The 21,493-nt window shown below is 48.0% G+C and overlaps 6 protein-coding genes across 6 annotated transcripts; 2 read left to right on the top strand and 4 right to left on the bottom strand.

Annotated features, from left to right (window-relative positions):
- Positions 1-444: 444 nt before the first annotated feature.
- Positions 445-2,856, bottom strand: BROUX77_003136 (uncharacterized protein; the record flags this gene model as incomplete). The annotated part of the gene is made up of 2 exons (XM_073747754.1): positions 445-2,652; positions 2,725-2,856. 2 exons carry the CDS (start codon positions 2,854-2,856, stop codon positions 445-447), a joined length of 2,340 nt encoding a protein of 779 aa, XP_073608218.1.
- A 1,717-nt stretch (positions 2,857-4,573) lies between these two features.
- On the bottom strand, positions 4,574-5,562 carry BROUX77_003135 (uncharacterized protein; the record flags this gene model as incomplete). The annotated part of the gene is made up of 2 exons (XM_073747753.1): positions 4,574-5,348; positions 5,450-5,562. The coding sequence occupies 2 exons, from the start codon at positions 5,560-5,562 to the stop codon at positions 4,574-4,576; spliced, it is 888 nt and encodes a 295-aa protein (XP_073608217.1).
- A 191-nt stretch (positions 5,563-5,753) lies between these two features.
- Positions 5,754-7,544, bottom strand: BROUX77_003134 (uncharacterized protein; the record flags this gene model as incomplete). The annotated part of the gene is made up of 3 exons (XM_073747752.1): positions 5,754-6,383; positions 6,445-6,615; positions 6,684-7,544. 3 exons carry the CDS (start codon positions 7,542-7,544, stop codon positions 5,754-5,756), a joined length of 1,662 nt encoding a protein of 553 aa, XP_073608216.1.
- Positions 7,545-9,518: 1,974 nt separating this feature from the next.
- Positions 9,519-12,824, top strand: BROUX77_003133 (uncharacterized protein; the record flags this gene model as incomplete). The annotated part of the gene is made up of 5 exons (XM_073747751.1): positions 9,519-9,748; positions 9,916-10,056; positions 10,179-10,835; positions 10,903-11,331; positions 11,441-12,824. 5 exons carry the CDS (start codon positions 9,519-9,521, stop codon positions 12,822-12,824), a joined length of 2,841 nt encoding a protein of 946 aa, XP_073608215.1.
- Positions 12,825-13,349: 525 nt separating this feature from the next.
- On the bottom strand, positions 13,350-16,895 carry BROUX77_003132 (uncharacterized protein; the record flags this gene model as incomplete). Its single annotated transcript, XM_073747750.1, has 4 exons — positions 13,350-14,223; positions 14,284-15,263; positions 15,345-15,411; positions 15,505-16,895. 4 exons carry the CDS (start codon positions 16,893-16,895, stop codon positions 13,350-13,352), a joined length of 3,312 nt encoding a protein of 1,103 aa, XP_073608214.1.
- Positions 16,896-18,071: 1,176 nt separating this feature from the next.
- BROUX77_003131 (uncharacterized protein) lies at positions 18,072-19,797 on the top strand (the record flags this gene model as incomplete). Its single annotated transcript, XM_073747749.1, has 2 exons — positions 18,072-19,694; positions 19,765-19,797. The coding sequence occupies 2 exons, from the start codon at positions 18,072-18,074 to the stop codon at positions 19,795-19,797; spliced, it is 1,656 nt and encodes a 551-aa protein (XP_073608213.1).
- Between the last annotated feature and the right edge of the window lie 1,696 nt (positions 19,798-21,493).

Below are 21,493 nucleotides of genomic sequence, written 5' to 3'. Positions count from 1 at the left end.
CTTTGGACTGTTCGAAAAGTTGGGGTTGTGCTGTGATTTCATTGTTTTCCTTTTAGGCGAGTGTACGATTAGTGAATCAAAAAAATCAAGGGAATCAATGATTATTCGTTCTAGTAACTATACGTCTACGTTTCATATTGTGGATTTACGCTTGATCTACTCTTGGTTGTACCTGAGAAACAGTATTGATGTTGGATTGATAGTTACAGAATACTAGTAAGTACCATGAACAAACAAACTACTCATCTACGGATTTTTAAAACTTCAAAAGACGCGAGTACGCTAGCCACGACACAGCTTTTCTGTGTACGTGGACAAATACATGTAACAACGCAGGTAAAAAAAGAATTGACAGTAATTGCTTGCTTTTATTTATCTTTCTAATGACCCATTTCCATTTCCGTTTTCCCCATGCCTATGCCCATATAATTACTTCGGGAGAAATCAGTTTTGGCCGGGTGCAAGTTGAAGCCCGCGTCCAAGGACTTGTGCTGAAGGTGCATGGAAGGACCCAATGGATTGGAATCCTTTAGTCAGGTCGAATGTTTCTTCTTCGTCCTCGATGGGGCTTCCGCGAGGTGCGCCGTTAACAGCTGCGGCAACGACGGCAGAGGCCGCAACTGCATCTTTGGTGTGATCGTTTTCATCTTCATCGGCGGCCTTGGAAACTGATATCGAAGGGGTAGTAGCAAGAGGCCCACGACCCTTAGTCGGACTATCAACTAGACGTGGAGGGCTAGAGTCGGTAATACCAGTTTCTGTACCGACCGGCTGCCGTGAAGGCGAGGAGTCAAAATTCAGCATGGACCGCAGAGGCGTACTGCCAATGTCGATGTATTTCCAGAATGGTGCGGGAGAGCTCGTGGGCATGTACTGACTCGGACGTTGAACGGTGCTAGGTGGTGCAAGTCTTGGGCGAACGCGTGGTGGTGCTGGGGTAACAAACGACGAGCCATCCTCTTGTAGATAAGAAGATGTCAGTGTGGGTGAGCGCGGGGCATCAAGAGTTTGCTGGGACGAAGCTGGAGGTTCATTTTGTTGGGGAGGGGGGTTTTGTTGTAGTGGAGTTGGTTGTTGTTGTAATGACTGTTGTTGAGGTGTTTGCTTGAGTTGCGACAATGTTTGCGTAGTGGTTTGATGAGAAGCGGAGCAAGGCACAGGCTTTCGTGGTCGGGGGCGGGGAAGAGGACTGCCATCAACTGCAACAGAAGACCCCAAGGGACCACGTCTACGGCCAGCCCGGTCTGGTGTTGATTGTGCGGGCGTCAAGCCGGAAGGTGGTGAATGAATAGGGGACAATCTGCGTTTGCGGGATGAGGCAGCCATATCACGAGGGCCATGAGTGATGTAGTTTAGTTGGCTGGGGGAGCTAGGTACTGAGCTTCCACGGTGGCCTCCCCGTCCTCCTCTATAAGCTGAGCGAATCATGTCCTCACGGGCTTCGGGAACAATCTGCCACTTCATACCCTTGCCAGGCTCATCAGTAGACCTAGCCACTTTGTCGAACGATTTATTCAATGACAGATTGTGGCGGATCGAGTTTTGCCAACCGGCAGATGGCTGGTGTCGGTAATAGGCATATTGATCAGTTATGTAGTTGTATATGCCGTTCAGATTGAGTTTCTCGTCGACGGTATTGATTATTGCTTGTGTAATCATCTGTGCGTAACTGTACTGTGGCTTAATATGTCGATTCTCATCAAGGCTGAGGTCGATATCAGAAGGACCACCAGAGATTGGGGTACTTGGTGGAATGCCGAGCCGTGGAGTTGCCAGTAAATTGCTTCTCGATGACGTCGGAGTTCCTGGTCGGCGGTAGTCGGCAGGGGCAGGGGCAATTGGCTGCTGGAATGTGAGAGTTTGGGTTGATGAATTAGACAACTCTCTAGAAACAGAGCGAGCTGCAACAGAAGATGAGCGTGGGAGAGGAGTCTCCAAGTTCTGGTTTTGTGACAATGATGGGGATGATGATGAAGGCGGTTGGCGAGCTGGAGTGGAAACAACAGAGCGCGAAGAAGCAGTAGCTAGACCAGCACGGCGGCGGAAGGTATCGTGGATATGTAAGGGGCTGATCTCAGAAGGCAGCACAAACATCATTTCCACGCCGCCAATCTCAATGACGTTGCCGCTCTTCAGGGCTTTTGATGTGCCAAGCTTGAGCACTGTACCATCGAGTTTTGCGCCATTACGCCCCTTGACACCAAGATACCACTGCTCGGCCTCGGAATTGAAGAAGATTAGGGCATGTTGGCGTGAGACAGTTTTGCTAGGGCCGAGATCAATATGAACAGAGTCTTCGGCTTTGGAGTCAGATGGAGGCGCAGGAGCATCGGAGGCTGTGGCAGTAGTTAAAATTGCAGCGTCCGAGGATCGGCCAATATTAATCTCCAGTTTAGTCACATAGAAGGTCCAGTCTTGGGCGGCGATTTTAGCGTAGGCCTTGACTCCGTCCTTGTTAGACTCGTGGATTTGATTCGAGTGATCTTTGCTGGCTTGAACGGGGTTTTCTTTAGGGCAGATCAGGTGCTGAACTACTTGCGATACGAGTTGGTCGCCGTCTGGTTCATCGGCAACGGACGTATCAGCGGTTAGATGAGTATCGTTTCTCTCGTCTTCATCTTCATTCGGGGCTTGCATTGACAGGTCGTCGGCCTGAGCAGAGGTGTTAGCTTAGCAATGGAGGGGGTTTCGTGGGGAGGTATGCAAAGTTATAAGAATAAATACCTTTCTTCTGCGCTTAGAGGGCCTGGAAGGAGTTTCAATATCGGCAGCGGACACAGAGATGGTTGGCGCAACAGCTTCGCGCTTCGAGTTGGCGCGGCTGCGCTGACCGCGGGTAGTTGAGGACGGCGCCATGACGGGCGAGTAGAGTAGGCGTGTTTGAACAGAAGCGGAAGTTCACGGCAAAGGCGAAGAGAAGAAGCAATTTATGTGACGGGGATGGGGCGCTCGGTGGCGAGTAGCAGAAGGCGCGGAAAGCGACAGATGACGATTGGCGAGAACACCAAGCGGAAAGACTTGCGATGTTTTAGAAGCAAAAAAACAGAGCTACTTGCTGTTCGGTTGTACCAAGATGGGCGGGCGGGCGCAATACAAGCAAGGACCTTAAAACAACACACGTACGGAAACCGTACACGAACAACACAGTCACAACGCAACTATGATGGAAACAAAATAGCAAGAGCGAAATGGGCCGGTGGGACACGGCGTAGCAAAAGCATTAGGCGGCTTGAGCTTGCAACAGACGTGATCGTAACCCTGTTTGGCTGGCCGGCGGTGCGAACTGGCGCGAGATGGTCGGCGTGGGCGAAACGAAGAGATAAACGAGGGCGATGACAAAGGCGAGGATGAAGATGAAATTGGGTCAGGCGAGCTAGACAAAAGAAAGAGGACGAGACACAAAGAGACCGGGGAGAGGCTCCAGTTGTCGTGGTTGCGGCAGTGATAGAAGGCTGGGGTTTAGCAAAGAAACAGCGCCAAAGCGTCCAACCACCAAAATTACAGCGCGCAAAGAGGGAAAAATACAGTAGTAGATGTACTCATCAATCGGAAATACACGAGCGCCAAAGACGGGAAAAAAAAAATAACAGACGAAGAGGCCAAAAACGCCGGGCATGGGCCAGAAAGGGAGGTGGTGAGGAGAACGTCGAGATGAAAAAAAAAAAAAAATATTGGGAAAGAATAAAAGGAAGGCAAAGATTCCAAGAATTAAGGAAAAAGCAAAAAAAAAAAAAAAGGCCACACGTCCAACAACGGGTTGGGAAAGACCGTGCCAAACAAAACAGTTGCCGATCTCTAACTACGCTACAACTACCTCTGCACAGATAGTTGCTATTTTGTCAATTTGTAAACTTGTACCTTGTACCATAGATCAAAAGAAGAGCCTTTTCTTCGTTTTCAAAAGCCTTGAGTAGCGAGCGAGACAACCCTCTTTTTCGTTTCACTGTTTCTTCTTTTTTTTTCTCCTTCCCGTCCGTGCTTTTTTTTTCACTTTTTTCCAGGCTTCTGCGAAAGTCCCAATTCTTTTCTTCCCTCAACGCGACTAGCCCCACTTTATTTCATCGTAGGGCTTATCACAGTAACTACCTCTTTCGTCTAGCGCGTTTCCAGGGTTAGATGCTTCTTGTTTCTAGGGTTGTCACCTACACGTACAAAGGCCTAGTATGTAGCGCAAACTAGTTAACTATACAAGCACATTTGCACGGCATATCAACCACATTTCGTCTGTTCTGTTGCGATACCACCCGAGTGCTTGACGTTTTGCCCCATTTCCAGCGTGTCTGATTAATCACACCTCCTGCCCCTGGTTCCTGATTCCGGAAAACTCACACCGTGGGCCTTGGTGTTTCTCTCCCTTGTTTGACCTTGACCAGTCATCTTGGTTCGGACTTTTCATTCATCCACCAAGCTTATTCCTCTCCTTTGACTACACGTGGGTCAGCGAAAGCGTATGAATCCGAGATCCTCCCTTTTCCATTTGCGTCTAGCAAGCTGCAATCTTAAGTCTTGGAACGGAAACAGTGCATTTTAATGAACTACGAAAACTTGGATTGCATGAAGAAGTGCCGCTTGGTCACCTAGATCTCAGGCCATTTGCTCCAGAACTTGCTTCCAAGGCAACTTGAATTGCGGCAGCCTGTCTCTTCCCTATTTGCCATATCTCGTCATGGTCCCCCTCAACCGTTAATTCCACGACATCAATCCCCAAGTCAAGGCACTTTGCTTGAAACCCTTCCCTTTGCTTGTCTTCAACTAGAGAATCGGCCTTCGCCGTGCACAACACCACACCCAAAGGGAAATCTACACAGTTCTTGTCCAAGAAGTTGACTGGAGAGACCTGGTCCCATGTGCTCTCATCTTGCCCAAAGGCACCTACCACAAAGTCCCTATAGACACTGGCCCATTGACTATCCTTGTGGTTCTCAACAATACCTCGCACATCGTGAATGCCAGCGAGGCTCACAATCATCCTTGGCTGCGGGACTCGATCGTCTTTCGGCTCTTTCTGAAGAGACTGGAATGCCAAGGTTGCACCGCACGAGTGGCCCACTAGAATATACCCACCAGCTCTCAATCCATGCATACCTTGAAGCAGCCGTAGACCAGCACACACATCCTGAATATGCTCTGGATGCCGCGCCGCACGTATCTCATCGGGGTGAGTATCAGAGTCTTGTGGATGGTTTGGATGCACTGAAAGTCGGTATTCAAGCGATGCAACCCGCAATGACCGTTCACCAATCAAGTCTCGATATAGCCCGGGCGACAATTCTAGGTAGTCGATTGTCGGCTGGGCAAAGTTGATGTGATTGATAGTTGGATCACGCCAAGCACCGCCGTGGATGAAGCTATGATTATGCTATTAGAAATCTCAACACCAACAACCTCTTGTGTGTCAACCAAAGCCACGCCATCCACACACATGAAGTCCAAGGTAAGTAACACTCACACAATCCAAAACTCTTGATGAACCCCACAATCCGGTTCCACGCTGCCGATAGCCGGCCAGATAGCCACCTTTTGGAGTGCGTGGTTACCAAAACTGCGCAAAGTGTAAGACATTGTAGCAAAGGCTTGTTGATATATAAAAGAAGAGTCCTGCTAGTTAGCTGATTGTATTGTTTGTATTTTTGTCACCGAATTGCTGTTCATTTGAGGTCATTTCACCCCGCTTTGAAAAGGTGTAGCATAACCCCTGAAACCCTAATATGCAGTACTACGAGTGCTCGGCTTTTCGATCATGGTTCGCCGAACTACCGGTACTCCGAGCCACAGTCACCCATGGCTTCAAAAATTGCGGTGTGCCTGCTCTTCCGTTGCACTACTTCGATTGCCAGTCGATCATCATCATCTAGCCTCCAGCCATAGGATTTCAAATTCTCAGTGGCATGTTCACTAACACCCATTCTGGTGCCTACCAGTACGGCGCCAACATAGTCAAAGTCTAGAACCCATCTTGTGGCTACATTGGAAATAGACACCTGTCTCTTGTTGGCGATGGTTGAAAGAACATGCAGCAGTTCTTGAAACAGCTTCCAGTCGCCCCAGATGTTAATCATCTCGCAGTATTTTCGTTGTGATGGCGTTAAGCCGTCGGAGAAGAGCTCTGGTTCTGGTTGATCAAGCCATTTGTTTGCCAGGAAGCCACCACAGAGCGTACCGTATGTAAGTAGCTTGATATTGCGTTTGATACACACAGGAGCCATGGCAAATGTAGGTCTAGAATCAATGAGCGAAAACTGGACCTGATTGGACACAACAGTTACGCCGGCATCAATAATAGCGAGCATATTTAGCGTGTCAAAATTACAAAGACCCAATGATTTTATGCGAGTATCGGCAGCCAAAATCTTTGTAGCTGAGATGAATTGGAGATTGGAATACTATCGTATAGATGTGTTAGCAGTGTGTCATTCAGTGAAAGGCTATACCAGGGATTATCACATCTTGCCAATGAAACTGCAACAGATCGATGGATTCCGAGTGAAGGCGTATAAGTCTCTCGGTGATGCTGGCAGCTATGGTCTTGGGAGTTACGTCTAGAGGCCCAAATACACAGAACTTGGTTCCCGCATAAAGTTTCTGAGGTGAGTGGTAGCTCCGACGAAAGTCAGCCTGTTGAAGATGTTAGTGGGTATGATCTTTCAATATTTCAGTATAATCTGGAAAACAGGTTTGCCCACATATATTATCTCAGCGTCTCCATAGTGGTCTGCCATATCAAAAGCTGTAAAGCCAAGATTGGCGTAGTACTCAAACTGGGCCATGATCTTAGCCTTGGAGGCAACACCCCAGGAGGGACTTGATAGCTGCCAGAGACCGCTAAACAGACGAGGAAGGACTTTGTCACCCATTGAAAAGGTTTCTATAGCACTTTGTGAGGAGCCAGAAATGGGAACAGATGCTGGTGAAATGACAGAGGCGCCGCTGGCTTCATCAGTTACCTCTGTATCAAGGAGCTTTGAAACCAGAACTAGACCTCTTTCCAACACGAACTCTTCCTTCTTGACCGCCCAGTTCTGTTTGGCTAGAGTTAAAGCAGCAAAAAGCTGCTTTAAATCTTTTGTTTCTTCTATGCTGAAGGGTCGTGTGCCATTTGGAGTGCTCAAAGTCTTTTGCACGGCCGTAATGGCCTGTACAACATCGCCATCGAGGCCCAGCAAACTTCGTAAGGTCTCTTCATCACTTTGAGCAAATTCAAGGTTGCTAGCTGCTTGTATTATACTGCAAAGAAGCCTAAGAGCATCTCTTACGAGACCAGCTCCGAGTGTGCTTCTAATTCGAGATTGTATGCTGCAAAAGTTGATACCAATCGGGGGGGCTGGTGGGCACGCAAATATAGGCGAGGGAATAGGAAAGCATGTTCGTTCTAGATACTTCTTGGCTTGGGCCTCGAAGGCGATGCTGTATTCTGGGCTCGTTGTCAATACAGCTCGAAGAACAGAGCGAAGCGCATCAGGAGGCAAGTTAGCTATGATGGTATCTGTCATAAGATTGACATGGGCCGTCTTGGCCTGTGAAAGGCGAAAGAGCGAAGACGACATGAGGATGAGTGTCCAGCGACAGAACACAAGACCAACAAGAAAGTGAGTTGGCCTAAGTAAACACTGAAACAAAAAGCAAGAGAAGAAAAGACAACACCAACGGAAACCTCAAAGGTACGGATGGTAACAGTGGAGATATATCTCTTTGTCTATGTGGATATCTTAGACGCCAGCCAAGCTAGTATATATGACTTTAGGGCGTTCTTTAACTCAGAGTTTCTTCGTACATAATTTGATCTGCGGTATTCGGGCCAACTATTCCCTAGCGCCGAGAGCCGAAAAACTGAGTTGGAACATCGACTAGTTAGTTACGAGCTATCAAGAAGTAACAATGAAGAGACAATGATCGCAAAAGAATTAGCAGAGAGACCCCCCAAAGTCTATAGTTTGCTATATATTGCGTTTTATCGGCTAGCCCAGTGTGCAATGGTCACATGGCACCATTTTAAAATCAGCCAAGAAGGCTAAAAGGCTAACACCAACAATCCGGGCCGAAATAAGAGCTGTCGAGAGAGAAGAGTCCTAGTTAACTAGTTAAGAAATTCACGAAAAGTGACCCCAACGCCAACTGAGACCTTGCAAGTTAGTTTAGGAGAGGGTTATTTTACTTCTTTTTATCATGCCCTTCAGAAACAAAGTTCTAACAGGCTTCTAACCCGGCGTTACAAGCAAATAAAGTTACCACCAACCCTAAGAAATCGACCATCCTTCATGCAAGAGGCCGGTCAACATCCAATGGGCCTAGGATTGACCTCTGCACATTTGCAGCCTTTTGCTTATTTCTATCTTCTTTTCTCACGAGCTCTGGATCAAGCATGGTAAAGTGATAGAAGCCGGTCTATTGCCAAGGATTGTATAAAGAAGCTGAAATATGTAGTTATTCGTACCTATACTATTGTTGGCGTGTAATGTTACATGTTGTGTGACTTGTAACTATGTCCCTTGTGTGTGTTTGTTGTAGTCCTGCATTAGGGTTGCCAGCCCTATACAACCCTGAGCTCGGCCCGATCGGCCTCTAATGGTCAAGGGAGAAACAAAAGCACGAAGTTTGGATGAGCGATAGGACCAAAGCCAAGCAACATGCCTCGTTCCCAGCTGAGAATCTGCATCTTGCATGTGTGTATGTAACTATGAGAACAACTACAGGTGGGAGCAGAGTGTACCTGTACTTGTACATGTACCATGCGTAATGCATATTATTTGTACCCATACAAGCTCATCGCAGGGCAGGATTCAGTCTATCGATCGCAGATTCAGTCAGCAATCTACAGGACTTCCAGCAGTTCATCCGAGGCTGTAGCCGCAACAAGCGCGGCAAGAAGCTCCCTCGACATGTTCTTCTGTCCCAGGAAGGTATGCTTAAAATAGCACAACAAGGCTGGCCCGACTCTCTCATCTTTCCTCACTCATCCCCATCTTGCCTTGTTATTTTCTCTTATGTACATATGCTTTTTCTTTCCTCCTTCAAACCCGCCAGGCTCTGAATAAAAATTTTCCTTGTCCTGTTTTCCATAATTGCAGTCAAGAAGAAAAACTAGAGTGATATCATATTAAACACGAATAAAATATCTCATCATTTGCAGGTTCGGCTACCGCCAGCTCTTGGTTCTCTGTTCTAGCTTTAGCTCGACAGAGACAGGTGATAACTTGTGTTTATCTCCAAAGGCTCTTATTATAGCTGCCGAACTGTTCTATTTTACCGCATTTCTTTTTCCCGTTGTCTTGCCCCTTTATATCCCGCTTGTCGTCGGCTTGTCCTACCCACCTTTGTTTATTTGACTTGCTTGTGTGCCATCCATCACGACGATTAATTCTCTATCAAATAGCCACCATTTGCGCCATGCCCAAACAGCTTTCTCGGGGCTTCTACCTTTTTGTTATCGCCTGATCTAAAAGCTCAAGCTCAAGCTCTCCTCTCACTCCCCACTTTATCTTTACTGCTCACATTCTTCTTTCTTTGCAGTTTGGTTAGAAATGGGCTCGTCTCATCATGAGCTCTCATCTGAGCTCATGACTGGCAATACAAGCCTGGATCAAACACAGGCCTCGTCATCATCGGCAGCAGCAACGGCAGCACCAGCACCAGCGCCAGCACCAACATCATCAACGGTAGTAATGGCGGCACAGGCAGAAGCATCGGCATCAACACCAGTCCCGAATTCAGCTGCAGTTGCAGTGCGTCGATTGAAGAACGGCCCTATTACGTATGGCTTTCATCTCCTGCCCCATTAGACAGAGCTTGATACCTACCCCCACTCTGTTCCCTCTCATCCGCCGTGCTCTTTTGCTTATTATTCTCCCGTTGTCTTGGCCTGAATCTGTTCGTGTCTCTGGAGCGTCACATGCTAACACACTTGCACACGTTTTCTAGCGCAAATGCTTGCATTGCATGCCGCAAGGTCAAAATGAAGTGCGTCTTCGAGGCCGGTGAAACCGTCTGTAAACGTTGTGTACGTCTGCAATGCGAGTGTGTTTTGGAAAAGCATCGCCGTGGCCGTAAAGTTGGGACCAAGTACGTTGTTTTGCCTATCAAGAGCGCTGTACATACATGTATACGTATACGTGTTCACTCATAAGCTCTTTTTCATATTTCTGAGCATTGATCGTATGTATAGGTACTTACATACGTTCTAGGCTCAACCGCACTAATGGCAAAGTTGTCACTCACCCACCGGCTTCTGCTGGCTTGACCAGCATGGGCACGCCCCCAAGCTCGTTTTATGACCCGGTTGTACCATCGCCGTCGGCAGCCCCACACACAGAAGCAGCATCGTCCTTTCCGGGCACACACTACTCGGAGTACCAGCACCAACCGCCACAGCAGCCAACTAGCCAGCTCCGGCAGCCATTATCAAACCAACAACATCACCAACCACCAGAGCCACCAGATTATTCGACTCCCGTCTCTGCCTATGGCCCGGCAACGGTTTCTCACACACCAAATGAACCCCTCAAAATCGACTCCTCGTCTGAGTGCGGCATAGATGGCACTCCTCTTACGCACCGGAGCACTGCCAACACTGCCTTTAGTGGCAGCCGAATTGACAGCACCAGTCGAAATAGTTTCTGGACCAAGGGCAAAGGGTTCCAGCCGCCTGACCTGCTGAATGAGCAGGCAACCATGGGCAAATTCTCTCTTAAAACTATTCTTAGTGTAGAGGATGAGGATATTCGACCTGGCTCATCCTCCACAAAGCAATATGCCGCCGATATTGGCCCAGAAGATGCCGGAAATGATCCCATTAACCAGAGAATCCTGAGCATTTCTACAGCCATGTCTCTGTTTGACAAGTGAGTGTTGGTATTAGTCATGGCTCACACCCTCTCTGTACACCTCATTAACTATTCTGATATTCAGCTTCATGCAAAAGTTCAATCCGTGGATTGCTCAGTTCGATCCAAGCCTCTACACTTTCAGTTACGTTCGCTCTCGTTCTACCTTCCTCCTGACCGCTATTCTTGCTGCCGCAGCCAAAGCTTTCAGTCCAGAACTTAAAAAGCCTCTACAGAATCTTGCTCGCAGCCTCCACACAGAATCTTTTGTGCAAGGGACCAAATCGGTTGAAGTCGTCCATGCCACTCTCCTGTTGACATACTGGAAGGAACCTGACGATACTCGAGCCTGGCTAATAACAGGCTACATAATCCGTATGTGCATGGAGCTAGGGTGGCACCAGCTACCATTTCATCGAGAGGATGACGATCACTGGGAGCCAAAAGAGCTAGAAGTCCGAAAAGAACGAGATGTAGAAAGACTTTGGCTGCTTTTGTTTGTTTATGACCGCAGGCAAGTTTGTTTCCTTTGCCATCATCAACTTGAAACTCTAGAGTATACGAAGCTGCATTTCTGTTGCATATTTTTCTATTTATCTAACATACCATCTCGCCCATTCCAGTATAAGTCTTCAAACCGGGAAGCCTTGGATGATCGAACGATCTGATTTTATAATTGACTCGAGCAACTGGTACACGCATTCATTGGCTACAAACAATGACAAACTTCTATGTGGCTTTGTCAATCTCCGCCTCTTCACATCAGAGACTTTGAAACTAGTACACCCCAAGTACTTGTGGCGAGGACCCCGCGCCTACAACATGCCAGAGTCCGAGGTGCTTTTTGAGAGCATGGAAACTGATCTTCAGCGTTGGCGCAACCGATGGTACAGGATATGCTGCACATCGTCTGAATATTGCCATGGCTTCTTAATCCGCTTCTATGGAGCCCACCTACGCCTGAGCTTCTACTCTATCCCCCTACAGCCCAAAATGCTCACCACAATCAATACCCAGTCCTATGATAGGCGGCCCTTATGGGTATGCTTTGTCTCGGCTCGTGAAATGTTGCAGCTTCTCACTGAACCAGAACTACAACCCTCTCTGCATTTTTGCCAAGACTCCATCCATGTCATGATTGCCTATGCCACTGCCTTTCTTCTTAAGGCATGTCTTTCAGGCGGAGGAAATAACATTCATAACGTATTACAGCTTAGTGTGATGGATTCTTTACGTGGCGTTAGTGCTGTGTTCAAGAACCACAAAGCCTCCTCTAATACTGGCCTTCTGCAGGCTAAATTCTTGGACAACGTCATCCGTGAACTTGAAAAGAAGATTGCAAGTTCGTCTGAGAATACCTCAACTTCCTCTGGACAGCACCTGGGCCCCCAATCTCCCCAGTCTCTCAACAAACTCTCGCCTTATTCCCATCTGCCGCCCGGGCCCAGCTTATCTGGCTCAGGCCAGCGTCCGAACTTCTCAAATCTTTCAGGAGAATTTAGACAGCAACAGCCTCTATCATTACCGCCTCCAGCGCAGCATCATACACAGCCTCCTCAACAGTCAAATTCTCTAGGCTGGGCATCATCTTCCCAGCAGGAACTTCCTCAACTCATCAATTCACCTTCCGTTGGCAAACAGTCCGGTCCCTCCTTTCCCATTTCCTTGCCATCCAAGACATCAGAATCGCCATGGACCAATGATAGACAACCTTTATCAACGGCTCTACCCCGGCTACAACCACAACAGCTTCCCCCGGGACCCCATGCACAAGAACAGGATACACTAATGACGTCATACTCTATCGACATGAGCGAGCAACAACAACGGACTCCTCGGATACTTCAACCACAATCGGCATCATCACAGCAACAACAGCAACAGATGGATTATTTTAACGATGATCATATCATGAACAACAACTCCATCTGGGAGACACTTATTGCTGAAGCCGGCTTCAACGTAGAGACTGGCGCTTTCATGCAACCCAACACATCAGACATGTAGTTTAAAACATTCCAGCTAGTAGAAGCAAAAGCAAAACAAGAGGTCCTGGCTGAATTGTATTAACGGGTGGCACCACAGTACATTCTGAGTATCTAGGTTTCTCCGCGCCCTTGGTTTCAAATTCCTTCTATGTATCATATGTGCTTGATAATAATAATCTACTAATAATTTCAGAACAAAAAAGGATAATAACTACTTACTTATGTATTCCTAAACACACGATCGAGGAAATTATGAGCAGTGATAAGTTGAGGCGTGATAATGAAAAAAAAGGACGTTAAAAATGAAATATAGACATGAAAAAGAAAGAAAACAGACAAACAACTTCAGACAAATCAAGACAAGAATAACCCACCCCCCCCCCCCCCCCCTTCCAAAAAAAAAAAGGTCAACATCAAGCAGAAAAACAAGGCACGATGCAGCATAGAACCACCGTATAATCATGGCTAAATGGCAGGTAGCCTTTTATAAGTCGCATCTTCCTTCACATAATCTCCCTTGATCTTTTTCTCTCTATCTTGGCACCTAAATAACCCTGCTGTGTCTACTGCTCTCATATGAATCGTCATCCTGTGTATCGCCTTCACTCAGCAAAGAGTCCTCTTCGTAAGTGCCATCATCCACATCTGCCATCAGCTTGTCCATGAACGAGATGTAGTCGTACTGAGGCATGCCTCTGTCAGCCTGCATGTCCGGTCCGCTGTGTGAAGGCATAATGTCAGTCAGCTTCTCGATGACCTCGTCAGGCACGAGCGAATGTCGCAGGTCCATTTCTGTAATGTATGGTTTCCCGTCTGCCACCTCGCGGAAGGACTGGAAGACCTGCTCGGCAGAATTCTGGTCCTCGGTGACCTCCACCATGAACCTGATAAACTGCTCAAAAGTGACGCGGTCGCGGCCGTGAGATGTTTCGGTAAAGTAATCATGCATCTCATCCTCGGAAAATACAAGACCGAGGGATGCCAGCGCGGCACTGAATTCCAGTTCGGTGAGAGCATTGCTGTCAGTGCGATCAAAGTGGCGGAACACACTCTCAAACTCCTCCAGCTGAATAGGCGTCAGATTGGTCATGTTTCGTGCTACCATCTGGTTGTCAAGAAAGGCAAGTTTCTTTTGTACAGAAGACTTTACCAGGCCAAGCTCATAGACAAGCTCATCTAATGTATATGTAGTGAAGTCGTTTTCTTCAATGTTAGCTTCGATACACTGTATGTCAACCGCCTGGATAGTTTCCAGGTACTTGTCTAACGGTGGGATCTTGAGATTCAACTGCTTGGCAAGCTCTAGCTGATCTTCGATATCTCCTTCTAGCCCTGAAATAGCCAATTGCATAGCATTCAGAGCCATTGCGAAATCATTAGCCTTGTCAGCAAAAGACTTGCGAAGCGCGTTTTTGATACTGGCTCGTAGTTAGTATAAGGCCGACTGGATATTCCCAGGGCACAAAAGGGTCACTCACTCTCTGATGGTCTCGTTGATTAACTGTGCTCGTGTCATCTCGGCCTTGGAAAGTTTGGCCCACTCAATTTCCATGTTCTCCAAACTCAGATGCCGGGGAGGTTCATACGGCCGAAGTCGATATGTTCCTAGTTTCGTCTTAATGTTGCCCAGTAATGTAGCCAACTCGCTCTTTTCCGCAACCCATTCTCTCTTCTGGCCTCGCTTGTATGCTGAAAACTGAGAGGCCTGGGCTTTGGCATCAGCATATGTACCCTCGAACTTGGCCGTCTGCCAGTTTTCTTTTTGTCCATCCAAAGCGGCCAGAAGCGCAGCCATGCGCCGCTCATAAGCACTCTGCATTTCCCAGGCGCCCTGCATGTTTAGCACAAACTTTTCAACACGGCGACCGGCGTTTTCGACTTTTTCCATTTGAGAGAAGGCATGGAACCAGTAGGCAATGTACGTCATCAGAGACCGCTCATCAGGCTTGGCGACGTCGCATACATCCTCCACGTCTAGCAGCTTGGGGATCCCAATCTCCTTGTGGGCTATGTCGAAGGCGAGTTGCATATTTCCTCGGTGGTCGGCTTTGTCCAAAGAATCGTAGTCGATTAGGTCTGGGCGGTGGATGTCTAGCAGCGCACAAAAGGCAAGGCCATCATTCCAACTTGCGCTAAAGTCTCGGACATCGACTTCATCATAGCAAGCAGTTTTGCGCTGACACCAGAGCAGCAAACCCTCTTTGGCTGTCATGCCCTCTTCATTGATGTCGTTGATGGTGAAGCGTAGAATCAGAGTCCATATTAGACCAAGAATGATCTTTCGGTTGCCGTCTACCACATCTTCGGCGCCTATGTTTGTCATTTGAATACCACGAGATTTGATAAAGTCCAGGGACAAGTTGACATTTTCAAAGCGTTGCACTCGCAGCTTGGGCTTGGACGCATATCTTCCAAGAGGGTCGTTTGAAAGACATTCTAGTAGGTGAATTAGGACTACCTAAAACGGAGAATGACAAATGGTTAGTTTAGACACTTGTTTTTGTGTTTATGAGTCTTGAAACTCGCAGTCTGTGCTTACACCATCGCTTAAATCCTTGACAAGATCGTTCACTTGCAAGTTTCTGACTTCAATCTTGGTGTTGAGCCTGAGCATTAACAGTTAGCGACAACGGACGATATAAATATCTTGGGGGGGGGGGGGGGGTTAAGTGGCAACCAGCACCGACTCTCTTGCTCACCATTTTGTGAATGTCTTTTGCTGGACAGTGATCCAGCGTTGCTGCTCAGCGAAGGCCATTTTGGTCAGGCCCTGTTCCTTGGGAGGTTCAACAGCAGCTAAAGCTTCAGCTGGACTAGACGCCGAGCGCTTGAATCTATTTTTGATGCTTGTGCGGCGGTCAATCGAGGTAGTAGAAGATCCAAACGAAACACTTTTGCTAGCAGAACGTTGCAGTCGGGCGGCGTGAAGTTCTTGTTTATTATATCGCGAGCGTCTAGAGCTGGAGCTTGGATTGGAAGCAGAAGAAGGGTGGGGTGAAGAGCCAGCAGGGGTGTGGAGAGGAATAGCAGCAGTAGTAACAACAGCAACCGTAGGGTCTATCAAGGACGAGATCGAAGCAAACGAGGCTGATGAATATGTGCGGTTGCGTGCTGAGGACGGCGTTGATGGAGAGCTAGGTGAGCCTGAAGCCGCAGCTGAGGCAAGTCGGGGAAATGGAGAGCACGGGCGACTATATCCAACGCAAGGAGAAGACGGAGAATAGTCGGATGGGGGTGGTGAAGCTGCTGTGGAAGCAGTATCAGCGATGGAGGGGGCCACAGAGGCGGAAGTGGGCAGTGAGGAGAAGGTCGAGGCTTCGGAGAGCGCAGAGCTAATGATGGAGATGCGAGAGTCGTCCGGAAAGGCAATCTTACTAGTCGGTACTGGCGGCAAAGACGGCACGGACTCGGACTCGGGCTCGGCCTCGGGCTGTTGGGTCGGGGCTTGAGGGATTGGTGAGGTCTCGGGCACCTGGTTACTAACATCCACGGTCACCACAGCAATCTGCGTTGCAACAGTTACAGGCTGGGACTCTGACTGGCTTAGGGTATGGTCCAGGGTTTGGTGTTCTCCAGGCGACAAGGTGGGTGGAGACTCTGGCTGGTTGTTCTGGTTACCTGTGGGTAAGACGTAGATAGCGATGGAGAGCTCTGGGGTTACAGGACGATCGTTGGACTCTTTTTGAACAGTTGTGGTGGCGGTGTCCTGATACGTAGAGTCGGTGACAGGAGGCTGCTCATCTGTCAAAGACTGGTGGATTTCATCCTGAGCCTTGTCATCTGTGTCATCTGCAACACTTTTGTTTCCGTGCCCTGTATTTTTAGTGGCTATAGCAGCAGTAGCAGGGGCGGTAGCCGCTGAAGGCCCTGTAGTTACTGCTACCATCTGCACAGTGCCTGCTGGGCTGTGAGTCACATCCGTGATTTGTAGCACAAGCTCTTCACCATTATCATCGTATTCACTGCTACTGGTCAGCAGTTTGTTGCCTGGAGAGCCGGTTGTGCTTGTACTCGAGTTTGTGCTGACCGCCCGAGCTTCAGTGTCAGCACCACCACCCCCTATGAGCTTGGAAAAAAACCGGGCTGCCATTCCGATAGCTCAGTCTCCAGGGGCCTTGGGATAATACAGCCCTGAATATAGTGGAGCAAAAATAGGAAGCGAACCAAGGTTATGCTTATCGATAAGGACGATTGGTTGTAGCACAATTGACGTAATAATGAATATTTGTGATGGGGAAACGACGGTGTGATGACGATGCAATAAGATGAAAGTAAAAAGTAGAGATGAGAATGAAGGAAAGTGAACGTAAGAAGAGGACAAGTCAAGCAAAAGATGGACAAGAGGGTGAACAATAAAAAAAAGTCAAAAGAACGTACGGCCAGCCGGTATCATTTGCTGAAAAGAAGTTCCTGCTTGCAAAGATGATCAACAACCAAGAGGAAGATGGAATCCAGTTTAATCTATGGCGATGGAAGTCCGCACGCTTATACATATCCTCTCCAATCTTTAAACCCCTTTCTTCTGTAACTATCTATACATTAATGTTTCTGTTTTCTCTATCTTAACTCCATCTCCGATGCCTGAAAAGACACTCTAGAACACCACCTCCACTTGTAGACGACAGAATCACATGAACTGAAACATGGGGATCTTCTGCTCAACTGTATCAGCTTTTCCATGACACAGGCTATCAGTCCAGTAGTTTGGTTACCTCCTACCATTTCATGGTCTCCTTCTCCTCTTACCCATGATGTCCATCTAGTAAACGTTTGGTGTCACAGAATCTTCAATCCTGCTGTTAGTCCAACATGATCGTTGTCTCGTCTTGCATCGTAATGAAACCAACCGGTTCATGCGCCGATCGATTCGAAGGTGAATAAGAGCATGACGATTGGGCAAAAGTAACCTCGAAAATCGTGGGTACAACACAAAGCATGTAGAACTTGACGGGATTGTTATATCTTCCATTGTATTAGTTATACATTCGGCTCACTTACACCCAGTTTAAACTACCCCTCCAACAGATTTGTGCCCATGTTTCCATTGCCCCATAAAAAGCCCTACCGAGATCGGCGTTGTCTCTAGGGTTATTATGTCTGTCATGGCAACATATCGTTCAGTGATTGGTTGAAATCAGCCATACCCTAATGCCAAGTTGATGAAAAAGACTTCAGATTGGCATGGTCTCCTTGTCCTACCTGTGCTTCCATACAAACAGCTTTGGAACTTTTCACCAACACAACAAACTGGTCCCATATACGAAACATGGCATCTGGCTCAAGAATTGCCCCTCTTTTGCGCTCTTCAATTCGCAGCGGCGCCAAAGTTAACTTGGTGTCAGCCTCGACCAATGCCGTCACATGGAGCGTCAGACCCGGTGGCATCCCCTATACTGCTCTTTCTCGGCGTCCCCTGAGCACCTCGTCACGGCTATGTGCACCGGAAATCAGCTTGACGGCCGCAAAGTACCCGGAGATAAAGCGTGGCAACTTTGGTGCGTTGACCGTCGAGCACGTGGCGCACTTCAAGAACATTCTGGGCAGCGAGAGTGCTGTGATCGACGGCGTCACTACTGACGCAACTGGCGATATTGCCCCGTTCAACGAGGATTGGATGCGCAAGTACCGCGGCCAGGGTAGGTTGGTGCTGCGGCCAACAACTACTGAACAAATAAGCCAAATCCTCAGCTACTGCAACGAACACAAGCTGGCTGTTGTGCCGCAAGGCGGAAACACGGGATTGGTGGGCGGTTCGGTCCCAGTGTTTGATGAAATCGTCATCAATATGTCACGAATGAACCAGGTGGTTTCATTTGATGACGTCAGCGGCGTCTTGGTGGTTGAGGCCGGTGCTATACTCGAGGTCACTGACCAGTACTTGGCCGAGCGCGGGTATCTGTTCCCTCTTGACTTGGGAGCCAAGGGCTCGTGCCAGATTGGCGGAAATGTTTCTACAAACGCAGGCGGTCTACGCCTTCTACGCTACGGGTCGCTGCATGGAAGTGTGCTGGGCATTGAGGCTGTCCTCCCCGACGGCCGGATCGTGGATGATTTGTGTACGCTACGCAAAAACAACACAGGCTATGATTTGAAGCAGCTGTTTATCGGAGGTGAGGGTACTATCGGCATCATTACCAAGATCTCCGTACAATGCCCGCAACGGCCCAACGCCACGAATGTGGCTTTCTTTGGACTAGAGAGTTTTGAGCAGGTGCAACGTGCGTTCCGCGAGGCCAAGGGCCAGTTGGGTGAGATTCTGTCGGCCTTTGAGCTGATGGACTCCGAGTCCCAGCGCATGGTCAGTGTGGCTAAAGGTGCTAACCGCCCTATGGACGACTACCCGTTCTACTGCCTGATTGAGACCAGCGGCTCTAACAGCGAGCATGATTACGAAAAGCTGGAAAAGTTCCTTGAGGATGTCATGGAGAAGGAAATTGTGGTAGATGGAGTGGTAGCACAAGACCAGACCCAGATCACTAATTTGTGGGGTTGGCGCGAGGGCATTGCTGAGGCATTGGGCCACTGGGGCGCTGTCTACAAGTACGATGTGTCTATCCCGCTTAATGAGATGTACCAGCTGGTTGAAGATGTCCGGGTGCGCATGACCCAGGCTGGTCTTACGGGCACAGGGAACGGCGATCTAGTCGTTGGCATTGTTGGCTACGGCCACATGGGCGATAGCAACTTGCATCTAAACGTTGCTGCTCATAGATACGACGAGAAGATTGAACAGGTTCTGGAGCCCTTTGTATACGAGTGGATCTCGAAGCGGGGTGGTAGCATCAGTGCTGAGCATGGTCTGGGGATTGCCAAGAAGAAGTTTATTGGCTACAGCCGCAATGACACCGTGCTGGGAATGATGAAGGATTTGAAGAAGCTATACGACCCGGTAAGTGAAATATTGCAACAAGGACCTGTTTATTGGACGCGCGCTAACGATGACACTTCAACAACCACAGAATGGCATCATGAACCCATACAAGTACATCTAAGCAGATTCAGCTCTGGCGTGTTGGGTAGGCCCATGAAGACAGAGATGAAAGAAAAAATATACATGTGTAACTATATAAAAATACCATTGTCGTAATTGTCCAAGTAGAATCACCGCATCATACCACAATATCGGCAGATACCGACTGAACATAGACCCTTCCAGCCCTCAGCTAAAACATGTCGTCCTGGTTAGTCAAGGGCGGCTTATCTTCTTCATGTCTTTTGATGTTCCGTTGATTCAGCCAATGAGACAAACCCTAGCCTAAATTCCTGCGGGCTAGTTCCAGAGAACTGGGAAGCTGGAAAAGACAAAGACCACAGTCTAGGCTCTGGAGCCGGGGGGTAGAGGCCTAGACCAGTCTAGACTTGGCGGCTGTTTTCTCCATCACTGGATTTGTCGTTTCTCCATAACCTCTATTCTCATGACTCTCCTCATAGCCCCAAGTCTCGCTGTCTCTCTCTGTATGGCTCCCTCCTAAGCCATGTATGGTAGTAGCATATATGTGCATGTACATACATATGTACATACGTGACATGGCTTAGATTCTTTTTTCTTTTTTTCTCTTACTTGCATAACCTTCTCTTCAAGAGAAGCTGAGGGACGTGTAGGAGAAAATAAGAGTAGAAGGTAGGATAGCATGCACGTACAGTATGTATGTGTGTATGTATGCACATACATATAAATTCAAAGGGAGAAGAAAGGACAGGGAGACAATAGCACATAGCGAACGACAAAATGGGCTTAGCAGATAGAGACAAGAACGCTTCGGCCAACGCGAGACACTAACAGCGCATATGTTTTCAGAATGAATACTTTGTTGAGGGGCGATGAAGACAGATTTTTGGTATCGCTCATTTTTCTTCTTTTTTTTGCTGGCTGGGTTGGTCTTCATATTTTCTTTTTCTTACTTTTGCAAAGCGCTTGTCGATTGAAGTTTCCATTGATTCTACAAGTACGCCGATCCTTTGAAAGCTTAACCATATCCTTGGTGCAAAAGAGTCAGGCTCCGAGAGACTGCATCACGGAGATCCCCTTCCCCCTTGTAATTGTATGTGTTTCTTGTTGACTTTTATTTTCACGTCTCTTCATTTTCTATTAAACTTGAGAGAAGCGTCCCGTCCTTCCGCCTCTCAACCCCCCCCCCCCCAACCCAAAAAAAGCTTGGGCCAATTCCATCACCATCTCTTTAGCTCGTGAAATTAGCCAGTGTCTCGGTCTTTGTATGACGTCTATAGTCCGAGCATGAACGCAAACTTGGCTGGTGGCTTTGTATCACCGGTGAATAATGAATGGCGAACGTGCCTGGCTCAAGAGCTCAGAGAAGGATTCAATATATTCTCCACGACTTCCCAGACACAACAGCGGATCTTATTCCGAAGCTTCTCATTTTCTCTCATTCTTCGCTAGCTAATGCCGTATTCATCTAGTGGTCTGATAACTATGTGACTGTGACCGCGCTGCGTGCCACTCATCCACCCGCTTCCTCTCCCTCATTTTCGCCCATCAGCTATTGGTACAATAGTCCAAGAACAAGGGAGTTAATGGTTGTGGATGTACGTACATAGATACTTGCACAGATGCACTTACTTGTAAGTATATCCTTTTGTCTCTTGGAGCATCTTCCGTCCCCAACTCATACACACCTGCTATTTGTATCTTTGTGACGAACTGTGCCTGCGCTATACTGCAACATG

This window comes from Berkeleyomyces rouxiae (genome assembly GCF_048999995.1).
Source record: "Berkeleyomyces rouxiae strain 22BRR77 chromosome Unknown BrBRR77_ptg000002l, whole genome shotgun sequence".
Classification (NCBI taxonomy): domain Eukaryota; kingdom Fungi; phylum Ascomycota; class Sordariomycetes; order Microascales; family Ceratocystidaceae; genus Berkeleyomyces; species Berkeleyomyces rouxiae.
Note: the sequence above shows the minus strand (reverse complement) of the source record. Positions and strands in the feature narration are given on the sequence as shown.